The 21564-nt window shown below is 29.3% G+C and overlaps 1 protein-coding gene and 1 pseudogene across 1 annotated transcript; both read left to right on the forward strand.

Moving 5' to 3' along the window:
* The first annotated feature begins 1491 nt into the window (after nucleotides 1-1491).
* Nucleotides 1492-2885, forward strand: LOC132925479 (uncharacterized; annotated as a pseudogene).
* Nucleotides 2886-12165: 9280 nt separating this feature from the next.
* LOC132925480 (uncharacterized) lies at nucleotides 12166-13008 on the forward strand. The gene has a single exon (XM_060989874.1). It carries the CDS (start codon nucleotides 12166-12168, stop codon nucleotides 13006-13008), a length of 843 nt encoding a protein of 280 aa, XP_060845857.1.
* The last annotated feature ends 8556 nt before the right edge of the window (nucleotides 13009-21564 follow it).

A 21564-nucleotide genomic window follows, 5' to 3' on the forward strand; every position in this document is an offset into this window, starting at 1 on the left:
GTCGTAAATTTAATGATTGCTTTGATGCTCTCAATAGAAAATTTGGCGCTGAAGGACTTAGAGTCGATGGCACTCTGGCCCAGATAGGAGAATATCGAGGTTAAGCTGATAAGACCGCGGTGGCTCATTGTTACGAGACTGTCAACCCCAGTCTCGTGGGTCGCGGGTTCAAGTCCCGTACCGTGCGTAATTTTTTCACCTTAATTCTCGATATCTCTCCTATGACCGGCCACATCACGTGTTGTCGCGTCAAATGGCTCCCCGGCGGGGAATCGACTCATCCATTTTTATCCTTGCACATCACATACTCGCTTCCTCACGCACAAACGCTGAACCTGAAACGATCCTGAGAACATTTTACGCAACGACAATACTCGAAGTAGGAAATACACACTTTACCCCTAACAACTTCATCGGTGGATACTTTGACCGTCTACAACGACCATCAGCTTACTCTAATTGGCTAAATTCTAGATTTGAAAAGATCTTCAATCCAGTTATCGGTCGCGCTCTTATTCAAAGACCTACGCTTGCTAAAACACGCTTACAGTCACAGCACTATCCAAATGCTGAGTCAGTAAACCCCTACGACTTCCTACTATGTTATTCCGAGATGAACATTGAAAAGATTCTTGAAATCATCAATAACGTATCCAATTTTCTAAAATCTGTATCTAAAGCTACTTAAATACTAAGTCAGACACTTGAAAATTCCATAAGTATTAACATTATATATCATTTGATTTGGACCGTTACCTTACCAACGTTCCATACCCTGCCTCCTCCAACGGTAACATCCGTCCAAGATACTGATGAACTTTATTTCGCTCGATATATCAAGTTCCTTCAACCGGCACCCGAATTTAAGTAAAAACTTCCGCCCCCAGTACAAGATATTGAAGCATCACTTTACCTAGTTGGTAAAGAACCATACAATCCGGCACAGTCTCCCTTTTCCTAAGAAGAGTTTGACAAACAACGCCACGTCTATCCAGATGTATTATGGTTCCAACCATACTCAAAGAACCCAAATGCTATCAACTTCTCACTAACTCTCGGTCTCCTCATCGAATCCGGTGACATTGATTCAGTTTCCATTCCCATTCCAAAGATATGGATGAGTCTGACTGAAAACAACTCAATGTATCTCCAAGGCACCCTGCCTATCGAAAACGTCCTTAAGTTTAGTCCAAACTCCGAACCTAATAATATATTCAGACTTTGTTCCAGAGAACTTAACGTAGACGAAGACCAACCATCGGTGGTGCCCGCGTGTACGGCTTGGTGGGGGAGTATGACACGGCCCTAACGCTTACGCTTCGCCTCAGCCGTACACACTGCCACTCTGGCCCAGATAGGAGAATATCGTGGTTAAGCTGATAAGACCGCGGTGGCTCATTGTTACGAGACTGTCACCTCAGTCTCGTGGGTCGCGGGTTTAAGTCCCGTACGGTGCGTAATTTTTTCAACTTAATTCTCGATATCTCTCCTATGACCGGCCACATCACGTGTTGTCGCGTCAAAGATTATCAGGTAAATTTATAACTTACCTAAAATTATTAAAAATGTTTTTTAATAAAAAAATTAATAAATGAAACAGTGTACCTATTATTGTTTATTTATTTATGACTGGTTTCAATTTAAAAAATCATAAGGTTGTAGAATCAATAATTATTTATTATTAATTAGTAACTCCTTATTACCTGATTATGGTTTTCAAAATCAAAAAATAAATTGTAAATAAAACACAATCAATAGTACTCAAGACTAATATTTTTTTATATTTATTTTGTTTTTAACTTACAGTTTCTTCAATCATTTTTAATTTGGATGAATGATTGGGAAAAACAGTTTATTAATGGCCAAATAAAAAAATCTGAATTCCTAACAGACAGTACTGCTTGTAGTTTGAGAGTTGCTATCCAGTCTACACTTGACCTATCCAAATATTTGCATTCTTGTTGGAATTTTGGAATTTCAAATATTTATTAACTGGAAAGATAAACTAGAATTAAGTATAAAAACATTACTTATATGAAAATCCTCAACAATCAAATTTTACCTAGATGTTTTTTGGAATAATTCGTCAGGCTGCAGGATCCAACGATCACCCATCAGCACCGACGTTTCTCCAAATATAAAAATTATTATCAACATATAGCATTTTGAAACCACCCAAAAGTGGAAATTGCACTATAAGTAATGATTCTCCTTTAATTCCATTATTTTCCATTTCTGATTGAAAGAATATTTATCATTCTGAAAAATCAAATTTACTACAAAATTTGAAAATTAAATTAAATACAATAATAGAACAGAAAGAATGAGAGTTCACGGATATAGTTGAACATAATTATGCAAAGGCTGAGGTTGTTGACTGCTTAATATACTATTTAACTGGTAAGTATAACTGTCCTAACCCTCTAAAAATCTCAATATGCATATACATTTTTTTTTTTATAGGATACTTATCAAAACAACTGCTGAAATACATAAAAGATTGTGATAGCTGTAAATCTTCTTTTGTAGTATCATTAGTATCAGAAGTATATTCTCAGCAGATGCCTGCTACTTTAGTAAATTTAAAAACAAGAGGTGAATTAATTTACCCAAACGTACACTTCTTTAATTTTATAAAAAAAATTGAAAAAAGTTTTGCTCAAAATAGTTCATCAGCAAATGTTTTTGATCTTATTATAAACGATTTGATGAAAATTAAGCCATTAAGTTTTCCATGTACAATACATGGTGAACAAATTATAGCATATACTGTAGTCATGTATTATGTTAGAATGCGTATGAGACAATTTTCCTTCCAAGAAAATAAAAAATAAAACAAGGCTAATAGGAATAAAAAAAAAATTGCCAAGTTTTGCAAGACTTAGCTGAATTTTTAATTTATAAAACTAACTTATTAAAAAAATTATACAAACATTTTAATTATTTCATTCTTTATACCGGACCTTTTTTATCTGATCTTCTCAACTCTTCCTTGGATGTCCCAACGGCCTCTTTCCATTTATAAACATTAGGAACACCAAAATGTTGTTATAAATAACAACAATAACAGTAAAATAATAAATAAATAATAGTATATTATTGTTGTTGATTAAACATTGGAATCATTGGATTATTTTTTCTTAACCTTAAAAACGTATAACTGTCAGCGCTCAATTTTACAGTGTCAATATTTTAAACATACGAGGTATGATCAAAAAATACCCGGACTGTGTTAATAATATTTATATCGATTAAAATAACGAAATTCCGATAAAGTAACTTCTAACGAGGATTTGAGTGTTGGTTTAAAATCGATAACAATATTTATTTTTATTTTATGTTATTTTTACAAAAACATGCTTCAGTCGTGTGGCGAATTCCGTAATGGAAGGAATAGAAGAACAACGTGTGTGCATAAAATTTTGTTTTAAATTAGGAAAAAGTTTGAGTGAAACTTTTGAACTTTTGCAGCAAGCTTTTGAATATGATGTTCGTTCTGTCTCGGACAACATGTTTTGAGTGGTTTAAACGGTTTAATGGAGGTAGAACATCCGTCAAGGATAACGAACGACCCGGTAGACCATCGACCAGCAAAACAAATGAAACTGTTGCTCTTGTTCGTGAAATTATTCGAAATAATCGTCGATTAACTATCAGAGAAGTAGCAGAAGACGTCGGAATATCTTATGGTTGGTGCCAAGAAATATTAACAAAAGAATTGAGCATGAGCCGAATCGCAGCCAAATTTGTTCCTCGCCTCTTAACCGATGAACAAAAACAAAACCGAAAGACCATCGCTCAAGAACTTTTTGAAAGAACAGAAAGTGACCAAGACATTTTAAAAAATATTAAAACAGGTGATGAAACTTATGATGTTGAAACCAAGCGTCAATCTTCACAGTGGAAGTCAGCAAATTCTCCTAGACCAAAAAAAGCAAGGCAAGTGAGATCAAATGTGAAAGCGATGTTAATCACATTTTTTGATTTTCGTGGTATAGTTCATCGTGAATGGTTGCCTCAAGGACAAACAGTAAATCAGCATTATTATTTAGAAGTCATGAAAATATTACGAGAAAATGTTAGGAAAAAAAGGCCAGACAGTTGGAAAAGTGGTTCTTGGATGTTGCATCACGATAACGCCCCGGCTTACAGCTCATTACTCATTCGTCAGTTCTTAGCAAAAAATCAGACTCCAGTAGTTCCACAACCACCATACTCATCCAACCTTGCTCCATGTGACTTTTTTTTGTTTCCAAATTTAAAATCAACGCTCAAAGGACATAGTACTTTGTATATTATAGTCGATTGCTCAAAAATTTCTTTATTAATTTATTATAAAACTGAAATGCTGCCATGCTGGTTTGTAATATAAAAATAAAAATAAATAATAAAAATATATATTTACTGTATGTATTTACTATTAATGTTATTGATTACACTTTCTAATTACAAGCAATAAACAACTATAGCCATTTTATCAATTCCGGCGAATTCCGTTCAATTTTATACCTAAAAAATAAAAATATTTTCTATTAACATAATATTTTTTTTTTACTATAACTAAATTATAATGTACATCATAAATCCAGGATTCAGGAGAAGAAAATTATTATTTGTAATAGATTAAACTGAGCCAAACCCACAATTTAGAACAATGTGGGTTTTAGTGTACGAAAAATAAAAAATGTATACTAACTACTTTTTATTACAATACCTGTAATCATAATATTTCTGCTTAGTTGTCATTCAGCATGATCATAATTATGGTGAAGAACTGATACAAGACGAAGTCAATAATGGTGTGTAAGTACTTATAATTGTGTAAGTTTTAATAAAGCTCGTGGGAAAGCATACTCATTTTCTATTATCATCAGCTTTTAGATGAGTAATACTATCATATTGTTTTATTAAAAATAAAATATTAGTTATAATTAAATATTTGTGAAATACAACTTTTTTTTTTATTTCAAAATTTATATTATATCATTTGGCTATTCCAAAATAAGCACAGATATATTTTTATGGTGATAAATAGAATGATATAATATAAAATTATTTTTACTTTGTTACCACCAGATGCTATGTTTTATGATGACCCAGCTGAACAAGTTGACAATGGTATATTTTATACAGTATTATAATAATCCTTAAATTTCTTGACTATCCACATTTTTTGTCGATGTACCTCCGAATGTATAAATTGACGCAAGGCCCGAATCTTATACATTGGTTGTTGGGGTTCAGAGGAACACTCAAATATTTAAAGATAATCTGGGTTTTATAAACTATAAAAACAGAGAAACCCAATTTAAAATGTAAGTTATAGCTTATAGAGATATGAAAAGTTTTTGTTTGCAACATACATAAAAATAAATATATTAATATATAATCTTCAGGTTCTTAATTGAAAAAAAAAACAATAATATTAAAAATGTTTTACAAAAATTACACATAATCTGAATCTAGTCTATTTATATAACTTACTGTTTAGATATTTGGTATGTTATGAAAAAAAACTTGTTAATCAATGTCGTGCTACGGCTTTTGTCAGCACTAACCATAATAATAGGCGTTTGGTGTTAACAAAACGTCATAATCATCTTGTAAGGGATTTTAATGAAGAATTTCCTTTACTTCGACAAGAGTTAACCACAAGATGTCTGGAGAGAAATATACGGTCATACACTCCACGAGGTATCTACCTTGAATCAATCGTGAAGTAAGAATTCAACAGTTGTTTCTTATGTGTTTTGTTTACATTTTAGTTATGTAATGTATATCATTATATAAGGTATCCATACTAATAACTATGAAATTACTTTATTACTTGATTGAAATAATTATAATTGGGATAAATCTATTTATTAGTTACCCTAATGGTGCTCTTAATTACACCTTTGTACAAGCATCGGAAAGAATGCGTCGTATGAGGCGTAGTTATTTTCCACCAATTCCACAAAATGTGAGCCATCTACATACATTAATGGTTCAAGAAGGTAACAGACAGTTTGTAAATACATTACAAAATCCACCTAAAAGGTAAAATTTTTTTCAACATTTATAGAAAAATTAAATAAATTACTAAATTTTTGTAGGTTTTACCAAGGTCCTCTTATGGTGAATGGCAATATAGAGGTTGTACTGTTTTGTAATAAACAAAATATAAGAAATATATATAATTATAATTATATTGGGTATTTGGGTATTGGGTCATGTTTGTGCGGTAATGGAAAGCGCCGCATTTATCTTTAATGTGACCCGTAGGTACGAAAAAGTACCTCTTTAGCTACAAGAAAAAAATAAAACTGATCCAAATTTAGAAATATAACTGTGTAAATAGATGTCAAAGTAAACAATGTACACGAACATTCTTAGAAGTAAACATGCCAACATCAGACTGGTTTTTAATCACGTACAAAAGCTATTTTTAGCATTCTTATCCGCTGGAATTATTTGTAATTGTGTCTAAATTATAAATATTGTTATTGTTTATATCTCAATATATTAAAAGAAGGGACAAAATCATATGAAATGCAATGGACTCAAAAGTACCGTCGGTCCATTAGCTATTTCACGTTAGTCGTTGGCTGTCGTGATAAAATAATGTATATGGTGGTGATCTAATATTGTTGATGAATTATTGTTTTCGCTACCTGTTATACTAATATTTGTTACAATATATAACATTGTACATTATATTAAAATGAATAAAACACACGAATTGGAACAATGGTTACTTGAAGATTTTCCATCTGATATTGACACTGACAGAAATATCTGATGATGAAAGTCAATGCATCAATATGGGTAAGTGCCTATATTAAATTCTACGAAATTAATTTTTTAATTATACTGATATTTTTTATTAGTAAACTCAAGGCCAAATGATTTTACTATGTTGAACAAGTCTCCATAGTTTATAAATACATTCAACTTGATATAGTATGAGTTTAAATACTAGGAATAAAGCATAACTATAATATTACTTTTTAAGGGTTTATATATAGTCTATTCGGAATGAGATCGTACCTCGCGGCCAACTTGTGCGCATGGGCGTGGCTTTACTACACAGCAGATCTGCAGATAGTTGACTCGGTAGGGTGGGCAAACGGGTGTTGTCTGACCCCCGCTCGACGAAAACAGTATACGGTCTTAGACTAGAAAATAATAATAATTATTATAATAATAACAATAACAATTTATTTAAAATGTATAAATAATTTAAACAATTTTAAAATGACCGTGCGCAAGTGTGTGCACGCGGTCGGGTAGAACGTGCCGCTTATCATCCGATCTGTTTATGCATAATTTAGTCGTTCTAACAGTATTGAGCTGGTGTTTAAACGAACGAATCGACACGTTCTCTCTGTACGGGGTATACACCTCGTAAGACCGCTATCTTAACGTCAGTGCTGTCGGTGATGCTGCATTCTGGTGTATTGACTCGACAACTTGTTGCGCGCAAGCTGACGCCCTCAGCTTCCCCATGTAGGAACTCATCGTCGCGTTCATCGGAATCGAGATCGTCGGCGTACTCGTCGTCGGCGAATAAACATCGCTTATGGTCGGCGAACGTGAGGTGATTTCTTATTACGTGCCTCTTAACACCTTTCGCGCGAATGCAGACGTCCTGTTCCACGTCGTAGGCGTAGACGATTTAGCACGCAGCGCTACGTACCTACTCGTAAACGGTACGAGCATTGGTCTCGTTATTGAACAGGCCTGGAATCCGTTTCCTAGCAGTCGAATATTAATAAATGACGAGAACATTACAAAATTGGTAAAAATATTTATTGTTAATAAATAACATGTTTATAATAATTCACTTTTTATTAATGAAAATTTGGTTTCAAAATAATTTGATTATTTCTATTGGTGGATCTGATACCAAGCTGTTTATTAAGAGAGTGCTTCCAAAATTATTTTCAAATAAACTTGCTACATTTTGCTCATGGACGGGCCAAAAGAATAATTTTAGACTTGTTTATCATCAGTTAATGAAAGTTATGAAAAGTATGATACTACAACTTTTTTTAACTTATATCAATTTATATGTGTTACTTCTATTATATTTTTAGAAATTTCATATGATTTATACCAAAATAATGAGCATACATTCGAAATGGTTGTCAAAGATTGGTTTAGGCATGGGGCTCAACGCCTAAAGAAAGAACAAATGGCTTCAGGTTTGTCTTCTGTTTACTGGTCCCAAGAGTACCATACATAATAAGTAACAGTATCTATATTATATTCCATCTTAATTTTTTTTAAATTTTATTTGGAAGATATTTATTTTCTATACTATAAATCAGTCCATTGTGTCTCCTTTCCCTATATAGCTGCATTATAATGCTGTAACTATTTTATTATATTACAAAAAAAAAAAAAAAACAATAGTATTGCTGATAGAAATATGAACTTAACTTTTACTACAAATATTAATGCTAAACAAGTCTTAATACGTTAAACAATAATAAAAACATAAATTTATTTTTTTTCCAAAATATAACAGATTTAAAGTTTTAATTTTTATGAATATATAATGTTTATCTTGTAGATTTCTCGCAAAAAGCGCAAGACAATTGAAGATATGTCTCTTCGACATTTCAAAAGACTTCAATCATGTGCTACAAAAACATCAGATAATGAAGTATGTATATTAACAACTTGTTCAAATACTGATAATGATATTTTTAACAACACGAAGACATTCAAAACAACAATTGAAAACTCCGACTATAATAATTCTGTTTCTGAAAATCCTGCTATACCTCATAATCAAATTAATTTATCACAACAAATAGGATAGACATAATAGATACAACTGATACATTAGAATCAAACAATTATACTACTTGTAATAAACTTAGCATTAGAGATAAACTCCAACAGTGGGTGTTAGCTTTCAATGTTTCAAAAAACAGTGTAAATAATTTGTTAAACATATTAAGATATGAAAGATTAGGTCTACCAAAAGATGTCAGGACCTTGATGAATACCCCTAGATCCCACAATATAATTGATATAAATCCAGGCATTCATTTAGGATTAAACAAAATGCTATTTACTGTATTAAACTTTAATAAACATTGTTTAGGAAACATAAATGAAATCTTCTTGAGTTTTTATATAGATGGACTGCCTTTGGCACACAGTTCTAAACAGCAATTTTGGCCTATACTCTGTTCAATAACAAATGTGCCTCAGTTATCAAAATTAGTTTTTGCCGTTGGTTTATACTTCAGTACAGATAAAAATCCAGAATCTATAGAGGACTTTTTGAACTTATTTATCAATGAAGCAATAGAACTTTTAAACAATGGAATAAGTTTTGAAAATAAAATAATTAGTATACATTTAAAACAAATAATTTGTGATTCTCCTGCTAAAGCATTTTTGCTTAATGTTAAAGGCCATAATGCTCGTTTTGGAAGTTAACGCTCCATTGCGAACAGATGATAGTTTCAGAGCTAAAAGTGATGATGAATATCATAAAGGTATTTATCCTTTAGAGCGTTTACCAATTGACATGATTAAGGATGTACCAATAGATTACATGCATGCTGTCTGTCTTGGGGCAATGAAACGTTTACTGAAATTTTGGGTAAGGGGTAAACAATCAACTAGAATTCCCTCAACAGAATGTGGTGCTATTAATATGGACCTTAATAGTTTAAGAGATAACTTTCCATCAGAGTTTGTCAGGTTATCTATGATGTCTTTAAATGATATAGAATATTGGAAAGCAAACGAGTTCAGAACCTCTTTATTGTTTACCGGTCCCATTGTATTAAAAGGAAGACTCAAAAAACAATTATACTTAAATTTCATTAAATTACATGGGGCAATAAAAATATTGGTAACCCCAAGCCTATGTTTAATTAAGAATGAAATTGCATATAATTTACTTGTCGATTTTGTTAAAGAATTTAGAATAATTTATGGGGCACATTTTGTTACTCATAACTTTCATAGCTTAATACATTTTCCATTTTATGTTAAAATACATGGCTGTTTGGACAACTTCAGTGCATATAAATTTGAAAAATTACTTGGGGCTTATAAAAAAAGTATTTATCATTCACGGTTTCCATTACAAGAAGCTACTAATAGAATACTAGAAAAAGTAAATAATATGTACAGTGTACACTTGTCAGGAAAATACTAATTATCAAAATCATAAATTAGGTAAGGAATGCAAACTAGATAATAACATTTTTAATAGAGATCTGTATTGCACCTTTTATCAAACCATAAAACTTAGTAATACTAATTATATAATATCCACCCAACAAGTTCCAAAAAATAATTATATAATGTTAATTACAAATGAAATTGCATCAGTTAAACATATTATAAAATGTAAAAATGGAGATATTTTTTTTAATGTATATATTTTTAAATCATCTAATTTTTTTAATGTTCCTTTTGAATCACCAGTTATTGGCTCAGTTATTATAGATATTAAATCACAGTCCAACTTATTGCGAATAAGTGTTAATCACATAAAGTATAAATGTTTTTTTATCCCTTTAACAACTGACAATGCTATTGCAATGTCTTTACTCATAATGAGTTGTAAATTTTTAAACAATCTAACATTAATAAAATTTGTACAGTAATATTATTAGTATAAATAAGAACCTATATGAATTCTGTTTTTCTAGGTTAATTATATAGTATTACGAGAAGTGCTATAAGAAAGTTTTTTTTTATATTTTTATTATACTTGAATAAAATTACAAATAATATTATTACACTGTCATTTATGAAAATTTAATTATTTAATATAAATATTATGTTCAAATTCATTCATTATTAATTATTATATTGTATAACTTATGTTATACCTATATTGTATTGTTAATATTAATATTATATAAATTAATGTTAAGTAAGTAATAAGCATCTTACCTTAGGTTAGGTTAGGTTAGGTTAGGTTACTGTTACTGTTTTTAACTATTTTTTAAAATATTAAATATATTTATCATTTAATATATATTTCTGTTTTATTTTTAAATAATTTTACCTAATCAATACCTGTCTACCTATCTAATTTTGGTAAAAAAAAAAAATCGGAATTTTTGAAACATTCAATGGATGTCGTTAAGTGAACATCACATGGATGTTTATTATATGAACAAAAAATATGTTATATAGTGGTTGAGACTTAACTTCAATTAGATGTTACAAATTATCATTGATATAAATGTTTAAATATGATATCGCATTGATGTGTTTATAGGTTATTTTTGACGTGTTATTTTTTAACTGCTTATGGATGATGTTTTTAAAAGTCGATCAACCTGGCATTAGCAATCCCATAAACATATTAAGAACGTATATTGGATATAAATAATAACATCGCACAACTTTCAGTAACAACCTTGGGATATTTCTGGGATTGGATTTTGCACAGTGGGAGGTATACTTATATATAATATTATAATATCGTTTGTATCGTATAAATCGTATGATAGACGCGTAACTATTAATTATTCGTCGCCGGGTTTAAGTATATTATTTTATACATATTAATTTAGTTTTTAAGATAATGATTATTATCATACCCTATTCTATAAGTTATAGTTTTTGGCGGCCGAAGCTTTGTTCACGCTAAATTTTAGCGCTAAAGGTTCAAAATAAATGTTTTACTAATAGTTTTTCAATATGTTATCTACAAAACTTCTTTGTAGACAATGTTCTTCACTGATCTATTAGTAGGCGACAAAATCACCAAGCTACTGCGTGAGCAAGCCACGTAGAACTGCCCATGTGAAACAGTTTTCTCGCAAATCTATTCGTGGAAATTTAAGAGTTTGGCCTTGAGACTTGTTTATAGTCATTGCAAAACAGACTTTGAGGGGAAACTGTAATCGTTTAAATTCGAACGGGTGATCATTCGGAATTAAAGGGATTCGTGGTACAAACACAGTTTCCCCTTTAGCACATCCAGTTAAAATTGTGGCTTCTACTATATTGAGATGTAAAGCTTTGACTTTAAGCCTGTCCCATTGCACAGTTTAGGTGGTTTCAAATTTCGCAACAACATAATAGTAGCCCAAAGTGCACCGTCCGATATAGTCGATTAATACGTCGACTCCCTTATCTCTTTCTTTTTCTCTCAATTAATTAATTACCGTTCTCAGATTTCACGTTAATATCATGAATACAGAATGTGCCAAATGTTCAGAAACTCTAACCCATAATGAAGATACATTAATATGTAATGTTTGCAAAAGTACGGTACATTTCTACTGTACAGGTATCTCTGAAACTAATTTTAAAAAACTATCAAAGTTAAATAAAAGCAAATTTGTTTGTTGTGATTGCAAAATAACGGAATCTAGCGTAACCAAATTTCAACCAACAACCAAGATGGAAACTAAAATTGAAGAACTTATTAGCTCTGTTGAATTTATGGGTAAGCAGTTTGATGTTTTTAATAATAAAGTAGACTCGATGCTCAGCGAAATAAAAGTTTTAAAAATAGAAAACGAAAATAAATATTTATCAAGCGAGGTCTCGTCACTTAAACTCAAAATCGATAATATTGAACAATTCAATCTAAAGAAATACATCGATATAACTGGAATACCACCAACCACAAATGAAAATTGTTCTGAAATCGTTAAACAAATTGGACTAAAAACAAATACTACTATCAACGTCATAGAAGCAAAAAGAATATACATCAGCAACTCCAAGAACAGTATCATTGTTGCCAAACTCGAAACTACTGAGATGAAAAGAACCCTTATACGCAATAGCAAAATTTCCAAACTCTCGGCAAATAATATTCTTAGTACTTGGTCTAATGAAATCAAAGTGTACGTCAATGAAAGGCTTACGAAAGACCGTCGAACTCTATTTGGGCAGGCAAGAAGAACTGGAAAAGATAAACAGTTCAAATTCATATGGGTCAACAACGGAGACATTCTCATGAAAAAAGATGAAAGCTCAAAAACAATCCGTATAAGTATACATCAAGACCTAGAAAAAGTGTAATATCAACGTCAACATCACTATGTAATATAACGCATATATATATATATTTTTAATCTTAATGTGTACATATTCATTAATATTTTCTTTAGCTTATCATCACGAAAAGACCTTTAACACATATAATTTTATATTGCCCCTTAAATTTAAATTTAATCTTAGTTATATAATCAACGTTATTGCACATTCTCTAAGCTTATTATGACTTCAACAAATACACTATTTGAATTTTTAGACTCCGATACAACTCCATTACAATGCATTAATGATATAAATACAAACTTATCTAAACATAACGACAGCCTCAATATTCTACACACAAATATTAGAAGTATAAACAAACATGTAAACGATTTAGAACATTTATATATCTCTTTAAATGAAAAATGTCATATTATAATTACGTCAGAAGCATGGATAGGTAATGACTTCAACTCGAAATATATTCCATTTTGTAAAGGCTTTAATATTGAATCTACAAAAATCCACGTCCGTAAATCCGATGGTATTATTATGTTTATAAAAGAACACATAGTTCACGACACAATCGAATTAATTATCCAAGACACAAATTGTTTATTCTCATTATTAGAACATAATGGCCATAAATATGGCATTTTATCTATCTACAGATCTCCTAATGGCAATATCAACAACTTTCTTATAGAATTCAATAATGTAATTACAAACTTACTCAATACTCATAAAAATACTAAAATAATTATCATAGGTGACATAAACATTAATATACTTGATACATCACATACTACGGAAAACTATTTAGATATACTAAACACACTGAATTTTACATCACATGTGAATATTGCCACACGCCCCGAATCACAAACCTGTTTAGACCATGTTTTTACAAACATCAATACCTATACTAACTCACAGATTTCTGTCCAGGTATCTCTTATCGACTCATTAATAACAGACCACTATCCCGTAATTACTCAAATAATAGATAGTAATTCCAACATAAAGAACATCAATATAAATGCAGAAACAATTATCTATAGTTCAATTAATTATAATAAGCTAAATGATCTAATTAAACTTACAAAATGGGTTGACGTAATAACTGATAGTAATAATGCAAACACTAATATAAATATATTTACAACTACATTACAAAACTTATTAAAACAATCTACAACTGATAACCAGCGCAAGCCAAAAAAAATCAATAATCCATGGATACAAACAGGCATATTAAACTCCATTAAAAAACGAGATAAGTTACACAAATTATCCAGAAAAGAACCGTTTAATATATTATTAAAAAGCAAATATAAAAAATACAGAAACAAATTATCCGAGATCATCGCAAAAGCAAAAATTAATTACTTTAGTGAAAAAATAAAAACGAACATAAATAACCCTAAGAAAATCTGGTCCACCATAAAACAAGCAACTACACAAAATACATCAAATCCATCTAATATCAGATTAAATATAAACAATAGTACATACGATTCTAATACAGATCCACTTCTCCTTGCCAATGAATTTAATAATTATTTTTTAAAAATGGGCAACCACGAAAGTAATACAATAAACCAAAATCCAAATATTTCTAATAATCAATCTCACTCACTATATTTAAGAAAAATTACTAAAACTGAAATATCAAATATAATCTCCAATATGAAAAATGACTCCGCTCCCGGTATAGATGGTATATCTATTAATGTTATTAAGAAATTTAACAAATTCATGTCCAATATATTAGAAATAATCTTTAATCAGATATTAAAAGAAGGGCTTATTCCTGATTCATTTAAAAAGGCAATAGTAGTACCGTTATATAAAAGTAGTGGGCCTAAAACGAGTTTAACTAACTACAGACCAATTAGTTTATTAAATGTATTCTCTAAGGTATTTGAAAAAGCAGTTAAAACAAGACTTCTAAATTACTTAGAAGAAAATAATTTATTGCAAAATTCACAATATGGTTTTAGAAATGGTTTTGGTACTGAAGATGCATTAGCACACCTTACAAATGAAATATATAATAACATAGACAAACGTAATAAAACTATCGGTATATTCCTAGACCTAAGCAAAGCCTTTGACCGCATATCTCATTCTATTTTGCTAAATCGACTACACTCTCTTGGCATTACTGGGACAGCTTTCAAAATTTTCGAATCATACTTAAACCAAAGAACCCAACAAACTAGAATAGGTAACACAATAAGTGAAATAGGTCAAATTCATAACGGAGTCCCCCAAGGTACAGTACTTTCCCCAATTCTATACATTATATACGTAGCTGAATTAAGTAATCTTTATATAAATGGAAAAATTTATTCATACGCAGATGACACGGCTATCATAGTCTCGGACTCTAACTGGGATACAGTTTGGCGAAAATGTGAAGCTGATATGTTAGTAATTGATGAATGGTTTTCGAATAATAGTTTAGAAATAAATTATGACAAATCAAAATTTATAGCTTTTACCAATGACATTAAAACTACACCACTTAAAAACGAGATCATTATACACAAAAAATTTAATTGTAACACTATAACTTGCACCTGTCCAAAATTAATTAAACACCCTTTCATTAAATACCTTGGCATAACAATAGATCAACACTTAAAATGGAATAATCATATAGAATACATAATAGTTAAACTAAGACAACTAACATACTTTTTCATCATAGCAAAAAAAAATACTAAACAAACAGCTAATTAGAATAACTTATTTTGCAATGGCTCAATCACTAATTCAATATGGCATAATAGCTTGGGGTGGTTGCAATACCACTTTAAAATGCAACTTATCAATAAGACAAAAGAACCTAATTAAAATCATTCTAAATAAACAGAAAACCTTTCCTTCATCTGAATTATATAAAATGTTAAGAGTACTTGATATTGACAATTTATACAAAAAGCAAGCAATTTGCTTCATCTTCAAAAATAAATTATTTAATATTAAAAATCTAACATACAACTTCAGAAAAACAAATCTTGAAATACCTTTCGTTGTTACTAAAAAAGCTTCAATGTCATTCTTACAAGTTGGATTACGGTCTTTAAATGAGATTCCTAAAGAATTATTAATTATTTCAAATTATTCATATTTTAAATATAAATTAAAAAATTGGTTTTACAATAATCTTTAAATATCTAGCATTAAATTTTCTTTTTTTACTATTGTATTAATTATTATTATTATTATTATTATTGTTTTTTATAAGGTCTCTTACTATTTTTCATTATTATCACGGATACAAAAAAAAAAAAAAAAAAAATGTACTCTTACTCTACGACACGAGGTTTCACCTCAGTGTAGAGTAATGCCTAGTTAATATCTGTCTTTGTTATATCATGTATTTGTCTTGTAACTAGAAATAAATAAATAAATAAATAAATAATAGGTGTGCCCACACGCAGAATAAGCCTATGATATGGCATGCCCGGTGGTTTCAATAAATTTAAAAATTTAACCGGATAATTAGTTGCATCGTCCATGTTGACCACCGTATCTATCGAAGTATATTCTTTTTCTTCTCCTTCAAAAGACATCAGCAGTGTATCATTGATAGCCGCCGCTTGGTCATTTTTTGGAGTGAGTATAGCACGTTCACACAACCATTCCATAGGCTTATCATGAATATGGGCAATATCTGAATAAATTTTTGATATTAAATCTTGACAACGTATTAAATATACTACGCACTACGATGTCAGATTAAAATAATTTACGTACAGCATTTACACAACAGGCGAGAACGACGTGTGAAAGATAAGTGAAACTTCGGTTCACGTCTTCACCAGTCACGACTCTGCGCTGTCAGTGACGACGACGAGCAACGTTCGTTTACGTGTGTATGTACGAAAAGTGGTGGGGGAAGATATGGGATGGTCGGCGATGGGTTTATTACGACTGAAGTATTATATTTCCGTACTTTAATCATGAAAACGACAACGCCAACGTCGCGGCTAACGACGCGATATTACCTCCACGGGCTCTACGTGTAAATAGCTAGGTAGGATAGCAGGAAGGCTTCTGCTTTTAATTTAACTGTGGATAGTTTATCATTTGAAGGTGAATTATTAACAGGTGCAATATAGGGCTCCAAAATAACAATGTTGTCTTTATTTACTTCTATTGCATTATTGGATACAACAAAATCTGGCTTCATCCTAGTTTGTAGTGTTTGTACACAGAAATGTATATGTTTACAAATATTATTTTTAATGATATAGTCAATACATTCACATGAATATGTATGAATACAAATATTGCATGGAATACAAGTAAAGTAGCAATTTTCACTATCAGGACTTCCTTCTCATCTAAGATTTTCACCACTTCATAAGTAATATTTACATTAGTAAAAGATGTGACAAACCAAATCCTATCTGATACTTGAATTAATTTTGTCACTACTCCGTTCATTGCATTGCGATGACTTAGTAAAATTGCTTCCATAATTTTAGAAGGCTTACTTTTGCATAATTTCCGTGCCCTTTTAAAATAATGGTCACGAACTAGTTTTAAAAGGGCATCAATACATGTATCAAGACGTTTATTTTTCCTAACATCTAAATAATAATATTTGAAAGTTTTATGAAAGCTTTCTAAATACATGTTTGTATTTATAAAGCTAGCTTTTCTATAGCAATAAGCCCATTCATTAACACGTTTTACATAAAAGTTCTCAAAATATAAAGCAAACTCTTTAGTATCATCATCACTATAAGTATCTATTAAAAAACCTTCCACAAGTTTAACAAATTTTTCAACATTTGTCTCTTGTAATAAAACTCGTAGTCCTTTATACACCAAGGCTCTCTTTTCTTGTATTTTAATTTTCCATTGAAGGTCTGTTCTCCAAGCTTTATCAACGTTCCATGTACACAATAATTTCTTCTCAGCAGATTTCATGACAGTCCTCCATGCATTGTAAAATGAGTTATCAATATCAGACATAAAAACTTTTGGATGGAGAAAAATACCGCGAACACGTATTTTTTCAAAAAACGTAATCCATGTAGCAGTATCTTTTTTATTTGATATACCGAATGCTGTTGGAATTCCATTCCCAAACTCGTCTACTACAAGAAGAGTAGTTAGATGAAAATCATATATATTTGTCCCATGTTTTAAATCTATACATACAATATGATTACCAAATTTTTCCAACATACTTAATTGAAAATCATTTGCTATAACCAATATGATGTTCCTATCTTCTTATACATTATTTGCTGAATATTAAATTTTTTCATCGCCTTGTTCTTTGTAATAGAGGACGGACAGGGTTCTCCTCTTTTAAATCTTGAACATTCTCAACCCATAACTTAACACTGATGAAATCATTTGTATGTTGACGGCCTTTGTGTAACTGGAAATCACGTCTTATATTCCAAATGTCTCGTTTTTCTAAACACACCAATGCATTGTCTACATATATATCATTGATCGAATCTCGAATTTTATCAAGAATCGTATCAAAAGGGACACCTTCCTTTACTTTTCCTGTAATAATAAAATTATATAATATACTTATTACTTATACATATTTTTAAACATAATTATTCACTTTTCTGACAATTAAATTTGTTTGAAATATAAATACATAATAAATTTTTACTGTTTGTTTCCTATTCCTAATATATCCTAATATAACTATTATAAGTAGGGTTACCAGATCCTTGTTATTCAAAAAGAGTGCATTTTTTTTTTTGAAAAAGTGAAAAAATACAACAATTTAAAACACTAATTTATTCAAAAAATAAAGTATATATAATCATAAAACTTTGAATAAAAGTATAGTTCTGAAACTCAGAATAAATTAAGTTTAATTTATTTTTCTTTAAGACGAATGCAATCTAAGCTTATTAAGAATAATTGTTATAGACAAAACATTGATATGCGCAAGAGTTAAGTAACTCAATAACGCAAGAGTTTAATAAATAATTCCAATAGGTTTAGAATCTAACAGTTTTTTGAGCAAACAGAACTTATAGAATAATTTATTAATAATAATTATTATTATTGTTTGTTGGAACATATAATCTGTTTGTCTTGAATTAAGTATATTAATAATAATAGCTTTATTATAACAATAGCATTCATAATTGACAATTTCAAAAATAGATTATAATATTACCACTACCCCTAAAAGCTAGAGCTTGTACTGGGGTAGTGATTTTTATGTATTTAAATAAGTATACATATTACATATACATAATAATTTATAGTTCATTTAAATTTAGTTTTTAATTAAGATGTTTTGTATCAGAATTAGACAATTAGAAAATTTAGGGAAAATAGAAAATAAAATTACTAGACAGCTGTATTTTAAATTTATTATGAAAATTATTTATGTTTATATTTAACTTACTACATAAACTTAAACCCATATTTAATATATTATTTTGTCCATATCTGGTATTATATTCATGATTAGAGAAAGATATTAAGTCTTATGCTTATAAAGTTCCATTAAATTTGATAAATTATAAATACAATTAAGATTTTTTACATTTATTCTTTTATAAATTATAGTGGTGCTAGTTTGCATAGATATATTAAACAGGTATGCTGCAATTTATTGTTATATTAATTTTAGTTAAGTGAACATCAAACAAATTGATATACCATAAGAAAAAATTGATTGGACGATTGATAAATAAATTATTCTTTTATACCTAATAGTTGTTAAATACATAAAAAAAATTACATAGGATATTATTTAAATTATTTATATGACTATCCCATTCTAGACTATTGTTAATAATTAAATCAAGATACCTATTTAAGTTTTTTTACATTATTAAGTTGTATGCATTTTGAATCACATGCATTGATTAAATTAGCAGGTACTAGATTTTAATGAATGTACTTATTATAATATTATTTAAGCAGTTTGTAATTTTTGGAGCAAATAAATATAATTTGATTTGCTTAAATTCAATTTTAATTTGTTTTGACAAAACCAAACATACCTAAATTTTATTTAAAATTGTATCTGCTTCACAATATAAGTTTTCTACAGTTTTTTTCGATAATAACCCAGATAGCATTTTCGGAATGATAATATTTTATTAATATTATATTTTCATTAAAATTATTATATTATAAGAAAAATATTAATATAACATTAAATAATCGTTCATTAAATAATATTATGAATATATTATTAATATAACATTAAATAATCGTTCATTAAATAATATTATGAATATATTATTAATATGAAATTATAAATGAAATAATTTAATAATATTCTGTTTATATTATTAATATGTTATTAAAAACGAATTGTTTAAATTATATTATGAATGTATTAATTATATGACATCACAATCGAAATAATAAAATAATATTCTGAATATATTATTATTATGTTATATATATGGATTGTTTAAATAATATTCTTAATATATTATCATTACGTTATCAAAAATGGGTTGTTTAAATTATATTTTTAATATTTGATTAATATAATATTAAAAATGAAATACTAAAATAATATTGATAGGTAGTATATATTATTTTTATATTGTAAGATATTAAGAAATTTATTGTCTTATAATAATTATGACTGGGATTTTAATTTTAAAGTACCTATTTAAATTTTATATGTATTTTTATGCGTATAAGACAATAGATTTTATGTTTTTATGGTCTTATATTAGACTTCCTCTTCCTCTCCCGAGGACCTCTAGCTTTTTTTACTCTTGGAGTACCTATTTATTTACAATGGATTTTAAGGCATCTTTTTCTATCGTAGTTCTTATAATACTTAAATACTGTTCTTACTAATTTTGAAAGAATAAGATATTCAAATCAATTGAAGTTATTATTCGCGCGTCCACGATCTGCATTACATATGTAATAATGTATTAGTGCGTGTTTCCACGATTGTTTTAATTTTTATATCAAATAATTAAAATAGGTAATGATGATATCTGCTGCGGCTTTTAATTGCGTAAAATGATTATTGATTATATTAAATGCTTTGTGTTGTAACGTTTAAGCGAATAAAATCGCATAGTTGGTCTATAAAAAAAATAGTGTTAACAATATAGTAACCATTGTTATATAAATATATAATAATAGTCGTCAGACACCGACTAAAATATTATCTGTATTAACTATTAAGTATAAAATTATTCCCCACTTTGATTTAAAATTAGAAATACGGCTATCGGACGATGGCGAAGACGACGATAACGAATGCATTTACCCGATTTAGGATTTTCCCAGTAATAACCGTCCGTGTGTCTTGCAGTCACAATAAACACATATCTTCTCACTGTTATTTTTCCATGGAACGTCGAAGGTATAGCCGCTACTCGTAAATACTCCGTGTCTATATGTATCATATTGTTCAGATTTTACGGTATTGTGCACATTACATTTTACTTTGGTGAAATAATATTATTATATTACGATTGGCTTTGGCACTTTGGCTATTAATTATCATTATATTATTATAACTTCAGTCTTCAATAAACTACAGAAGTGTCTACCCAGACAACTGTTTTATAGGTAAGTAATATAATAAGGTACATACAAATTTTA

This window comes from Rhopalosiphum padi, chromosome 3 (genome assembly GCF_020882245.1).
Source record: "Rhopalosiphum padi isolate XX-2018 chromosome 3, ASM2088224v1, whole genome shotgun sequence".
Lineage (NCBI taxonomy): Eukaryota > Metazoa > Arthropoda > Insecta > Hemiptera > Aphididae > Rhopalosiphum > Rhopalosiphum padi.

Excerpts from the sequence above, each read along its gene's own strand:
- LOC132925480 (XM_060989874.1), top strand. The coding sequence starts at position 12,166 with ATGAATACAGAATGTGCCAAATGTTCAGAAACTCTAACCCATAATGAA.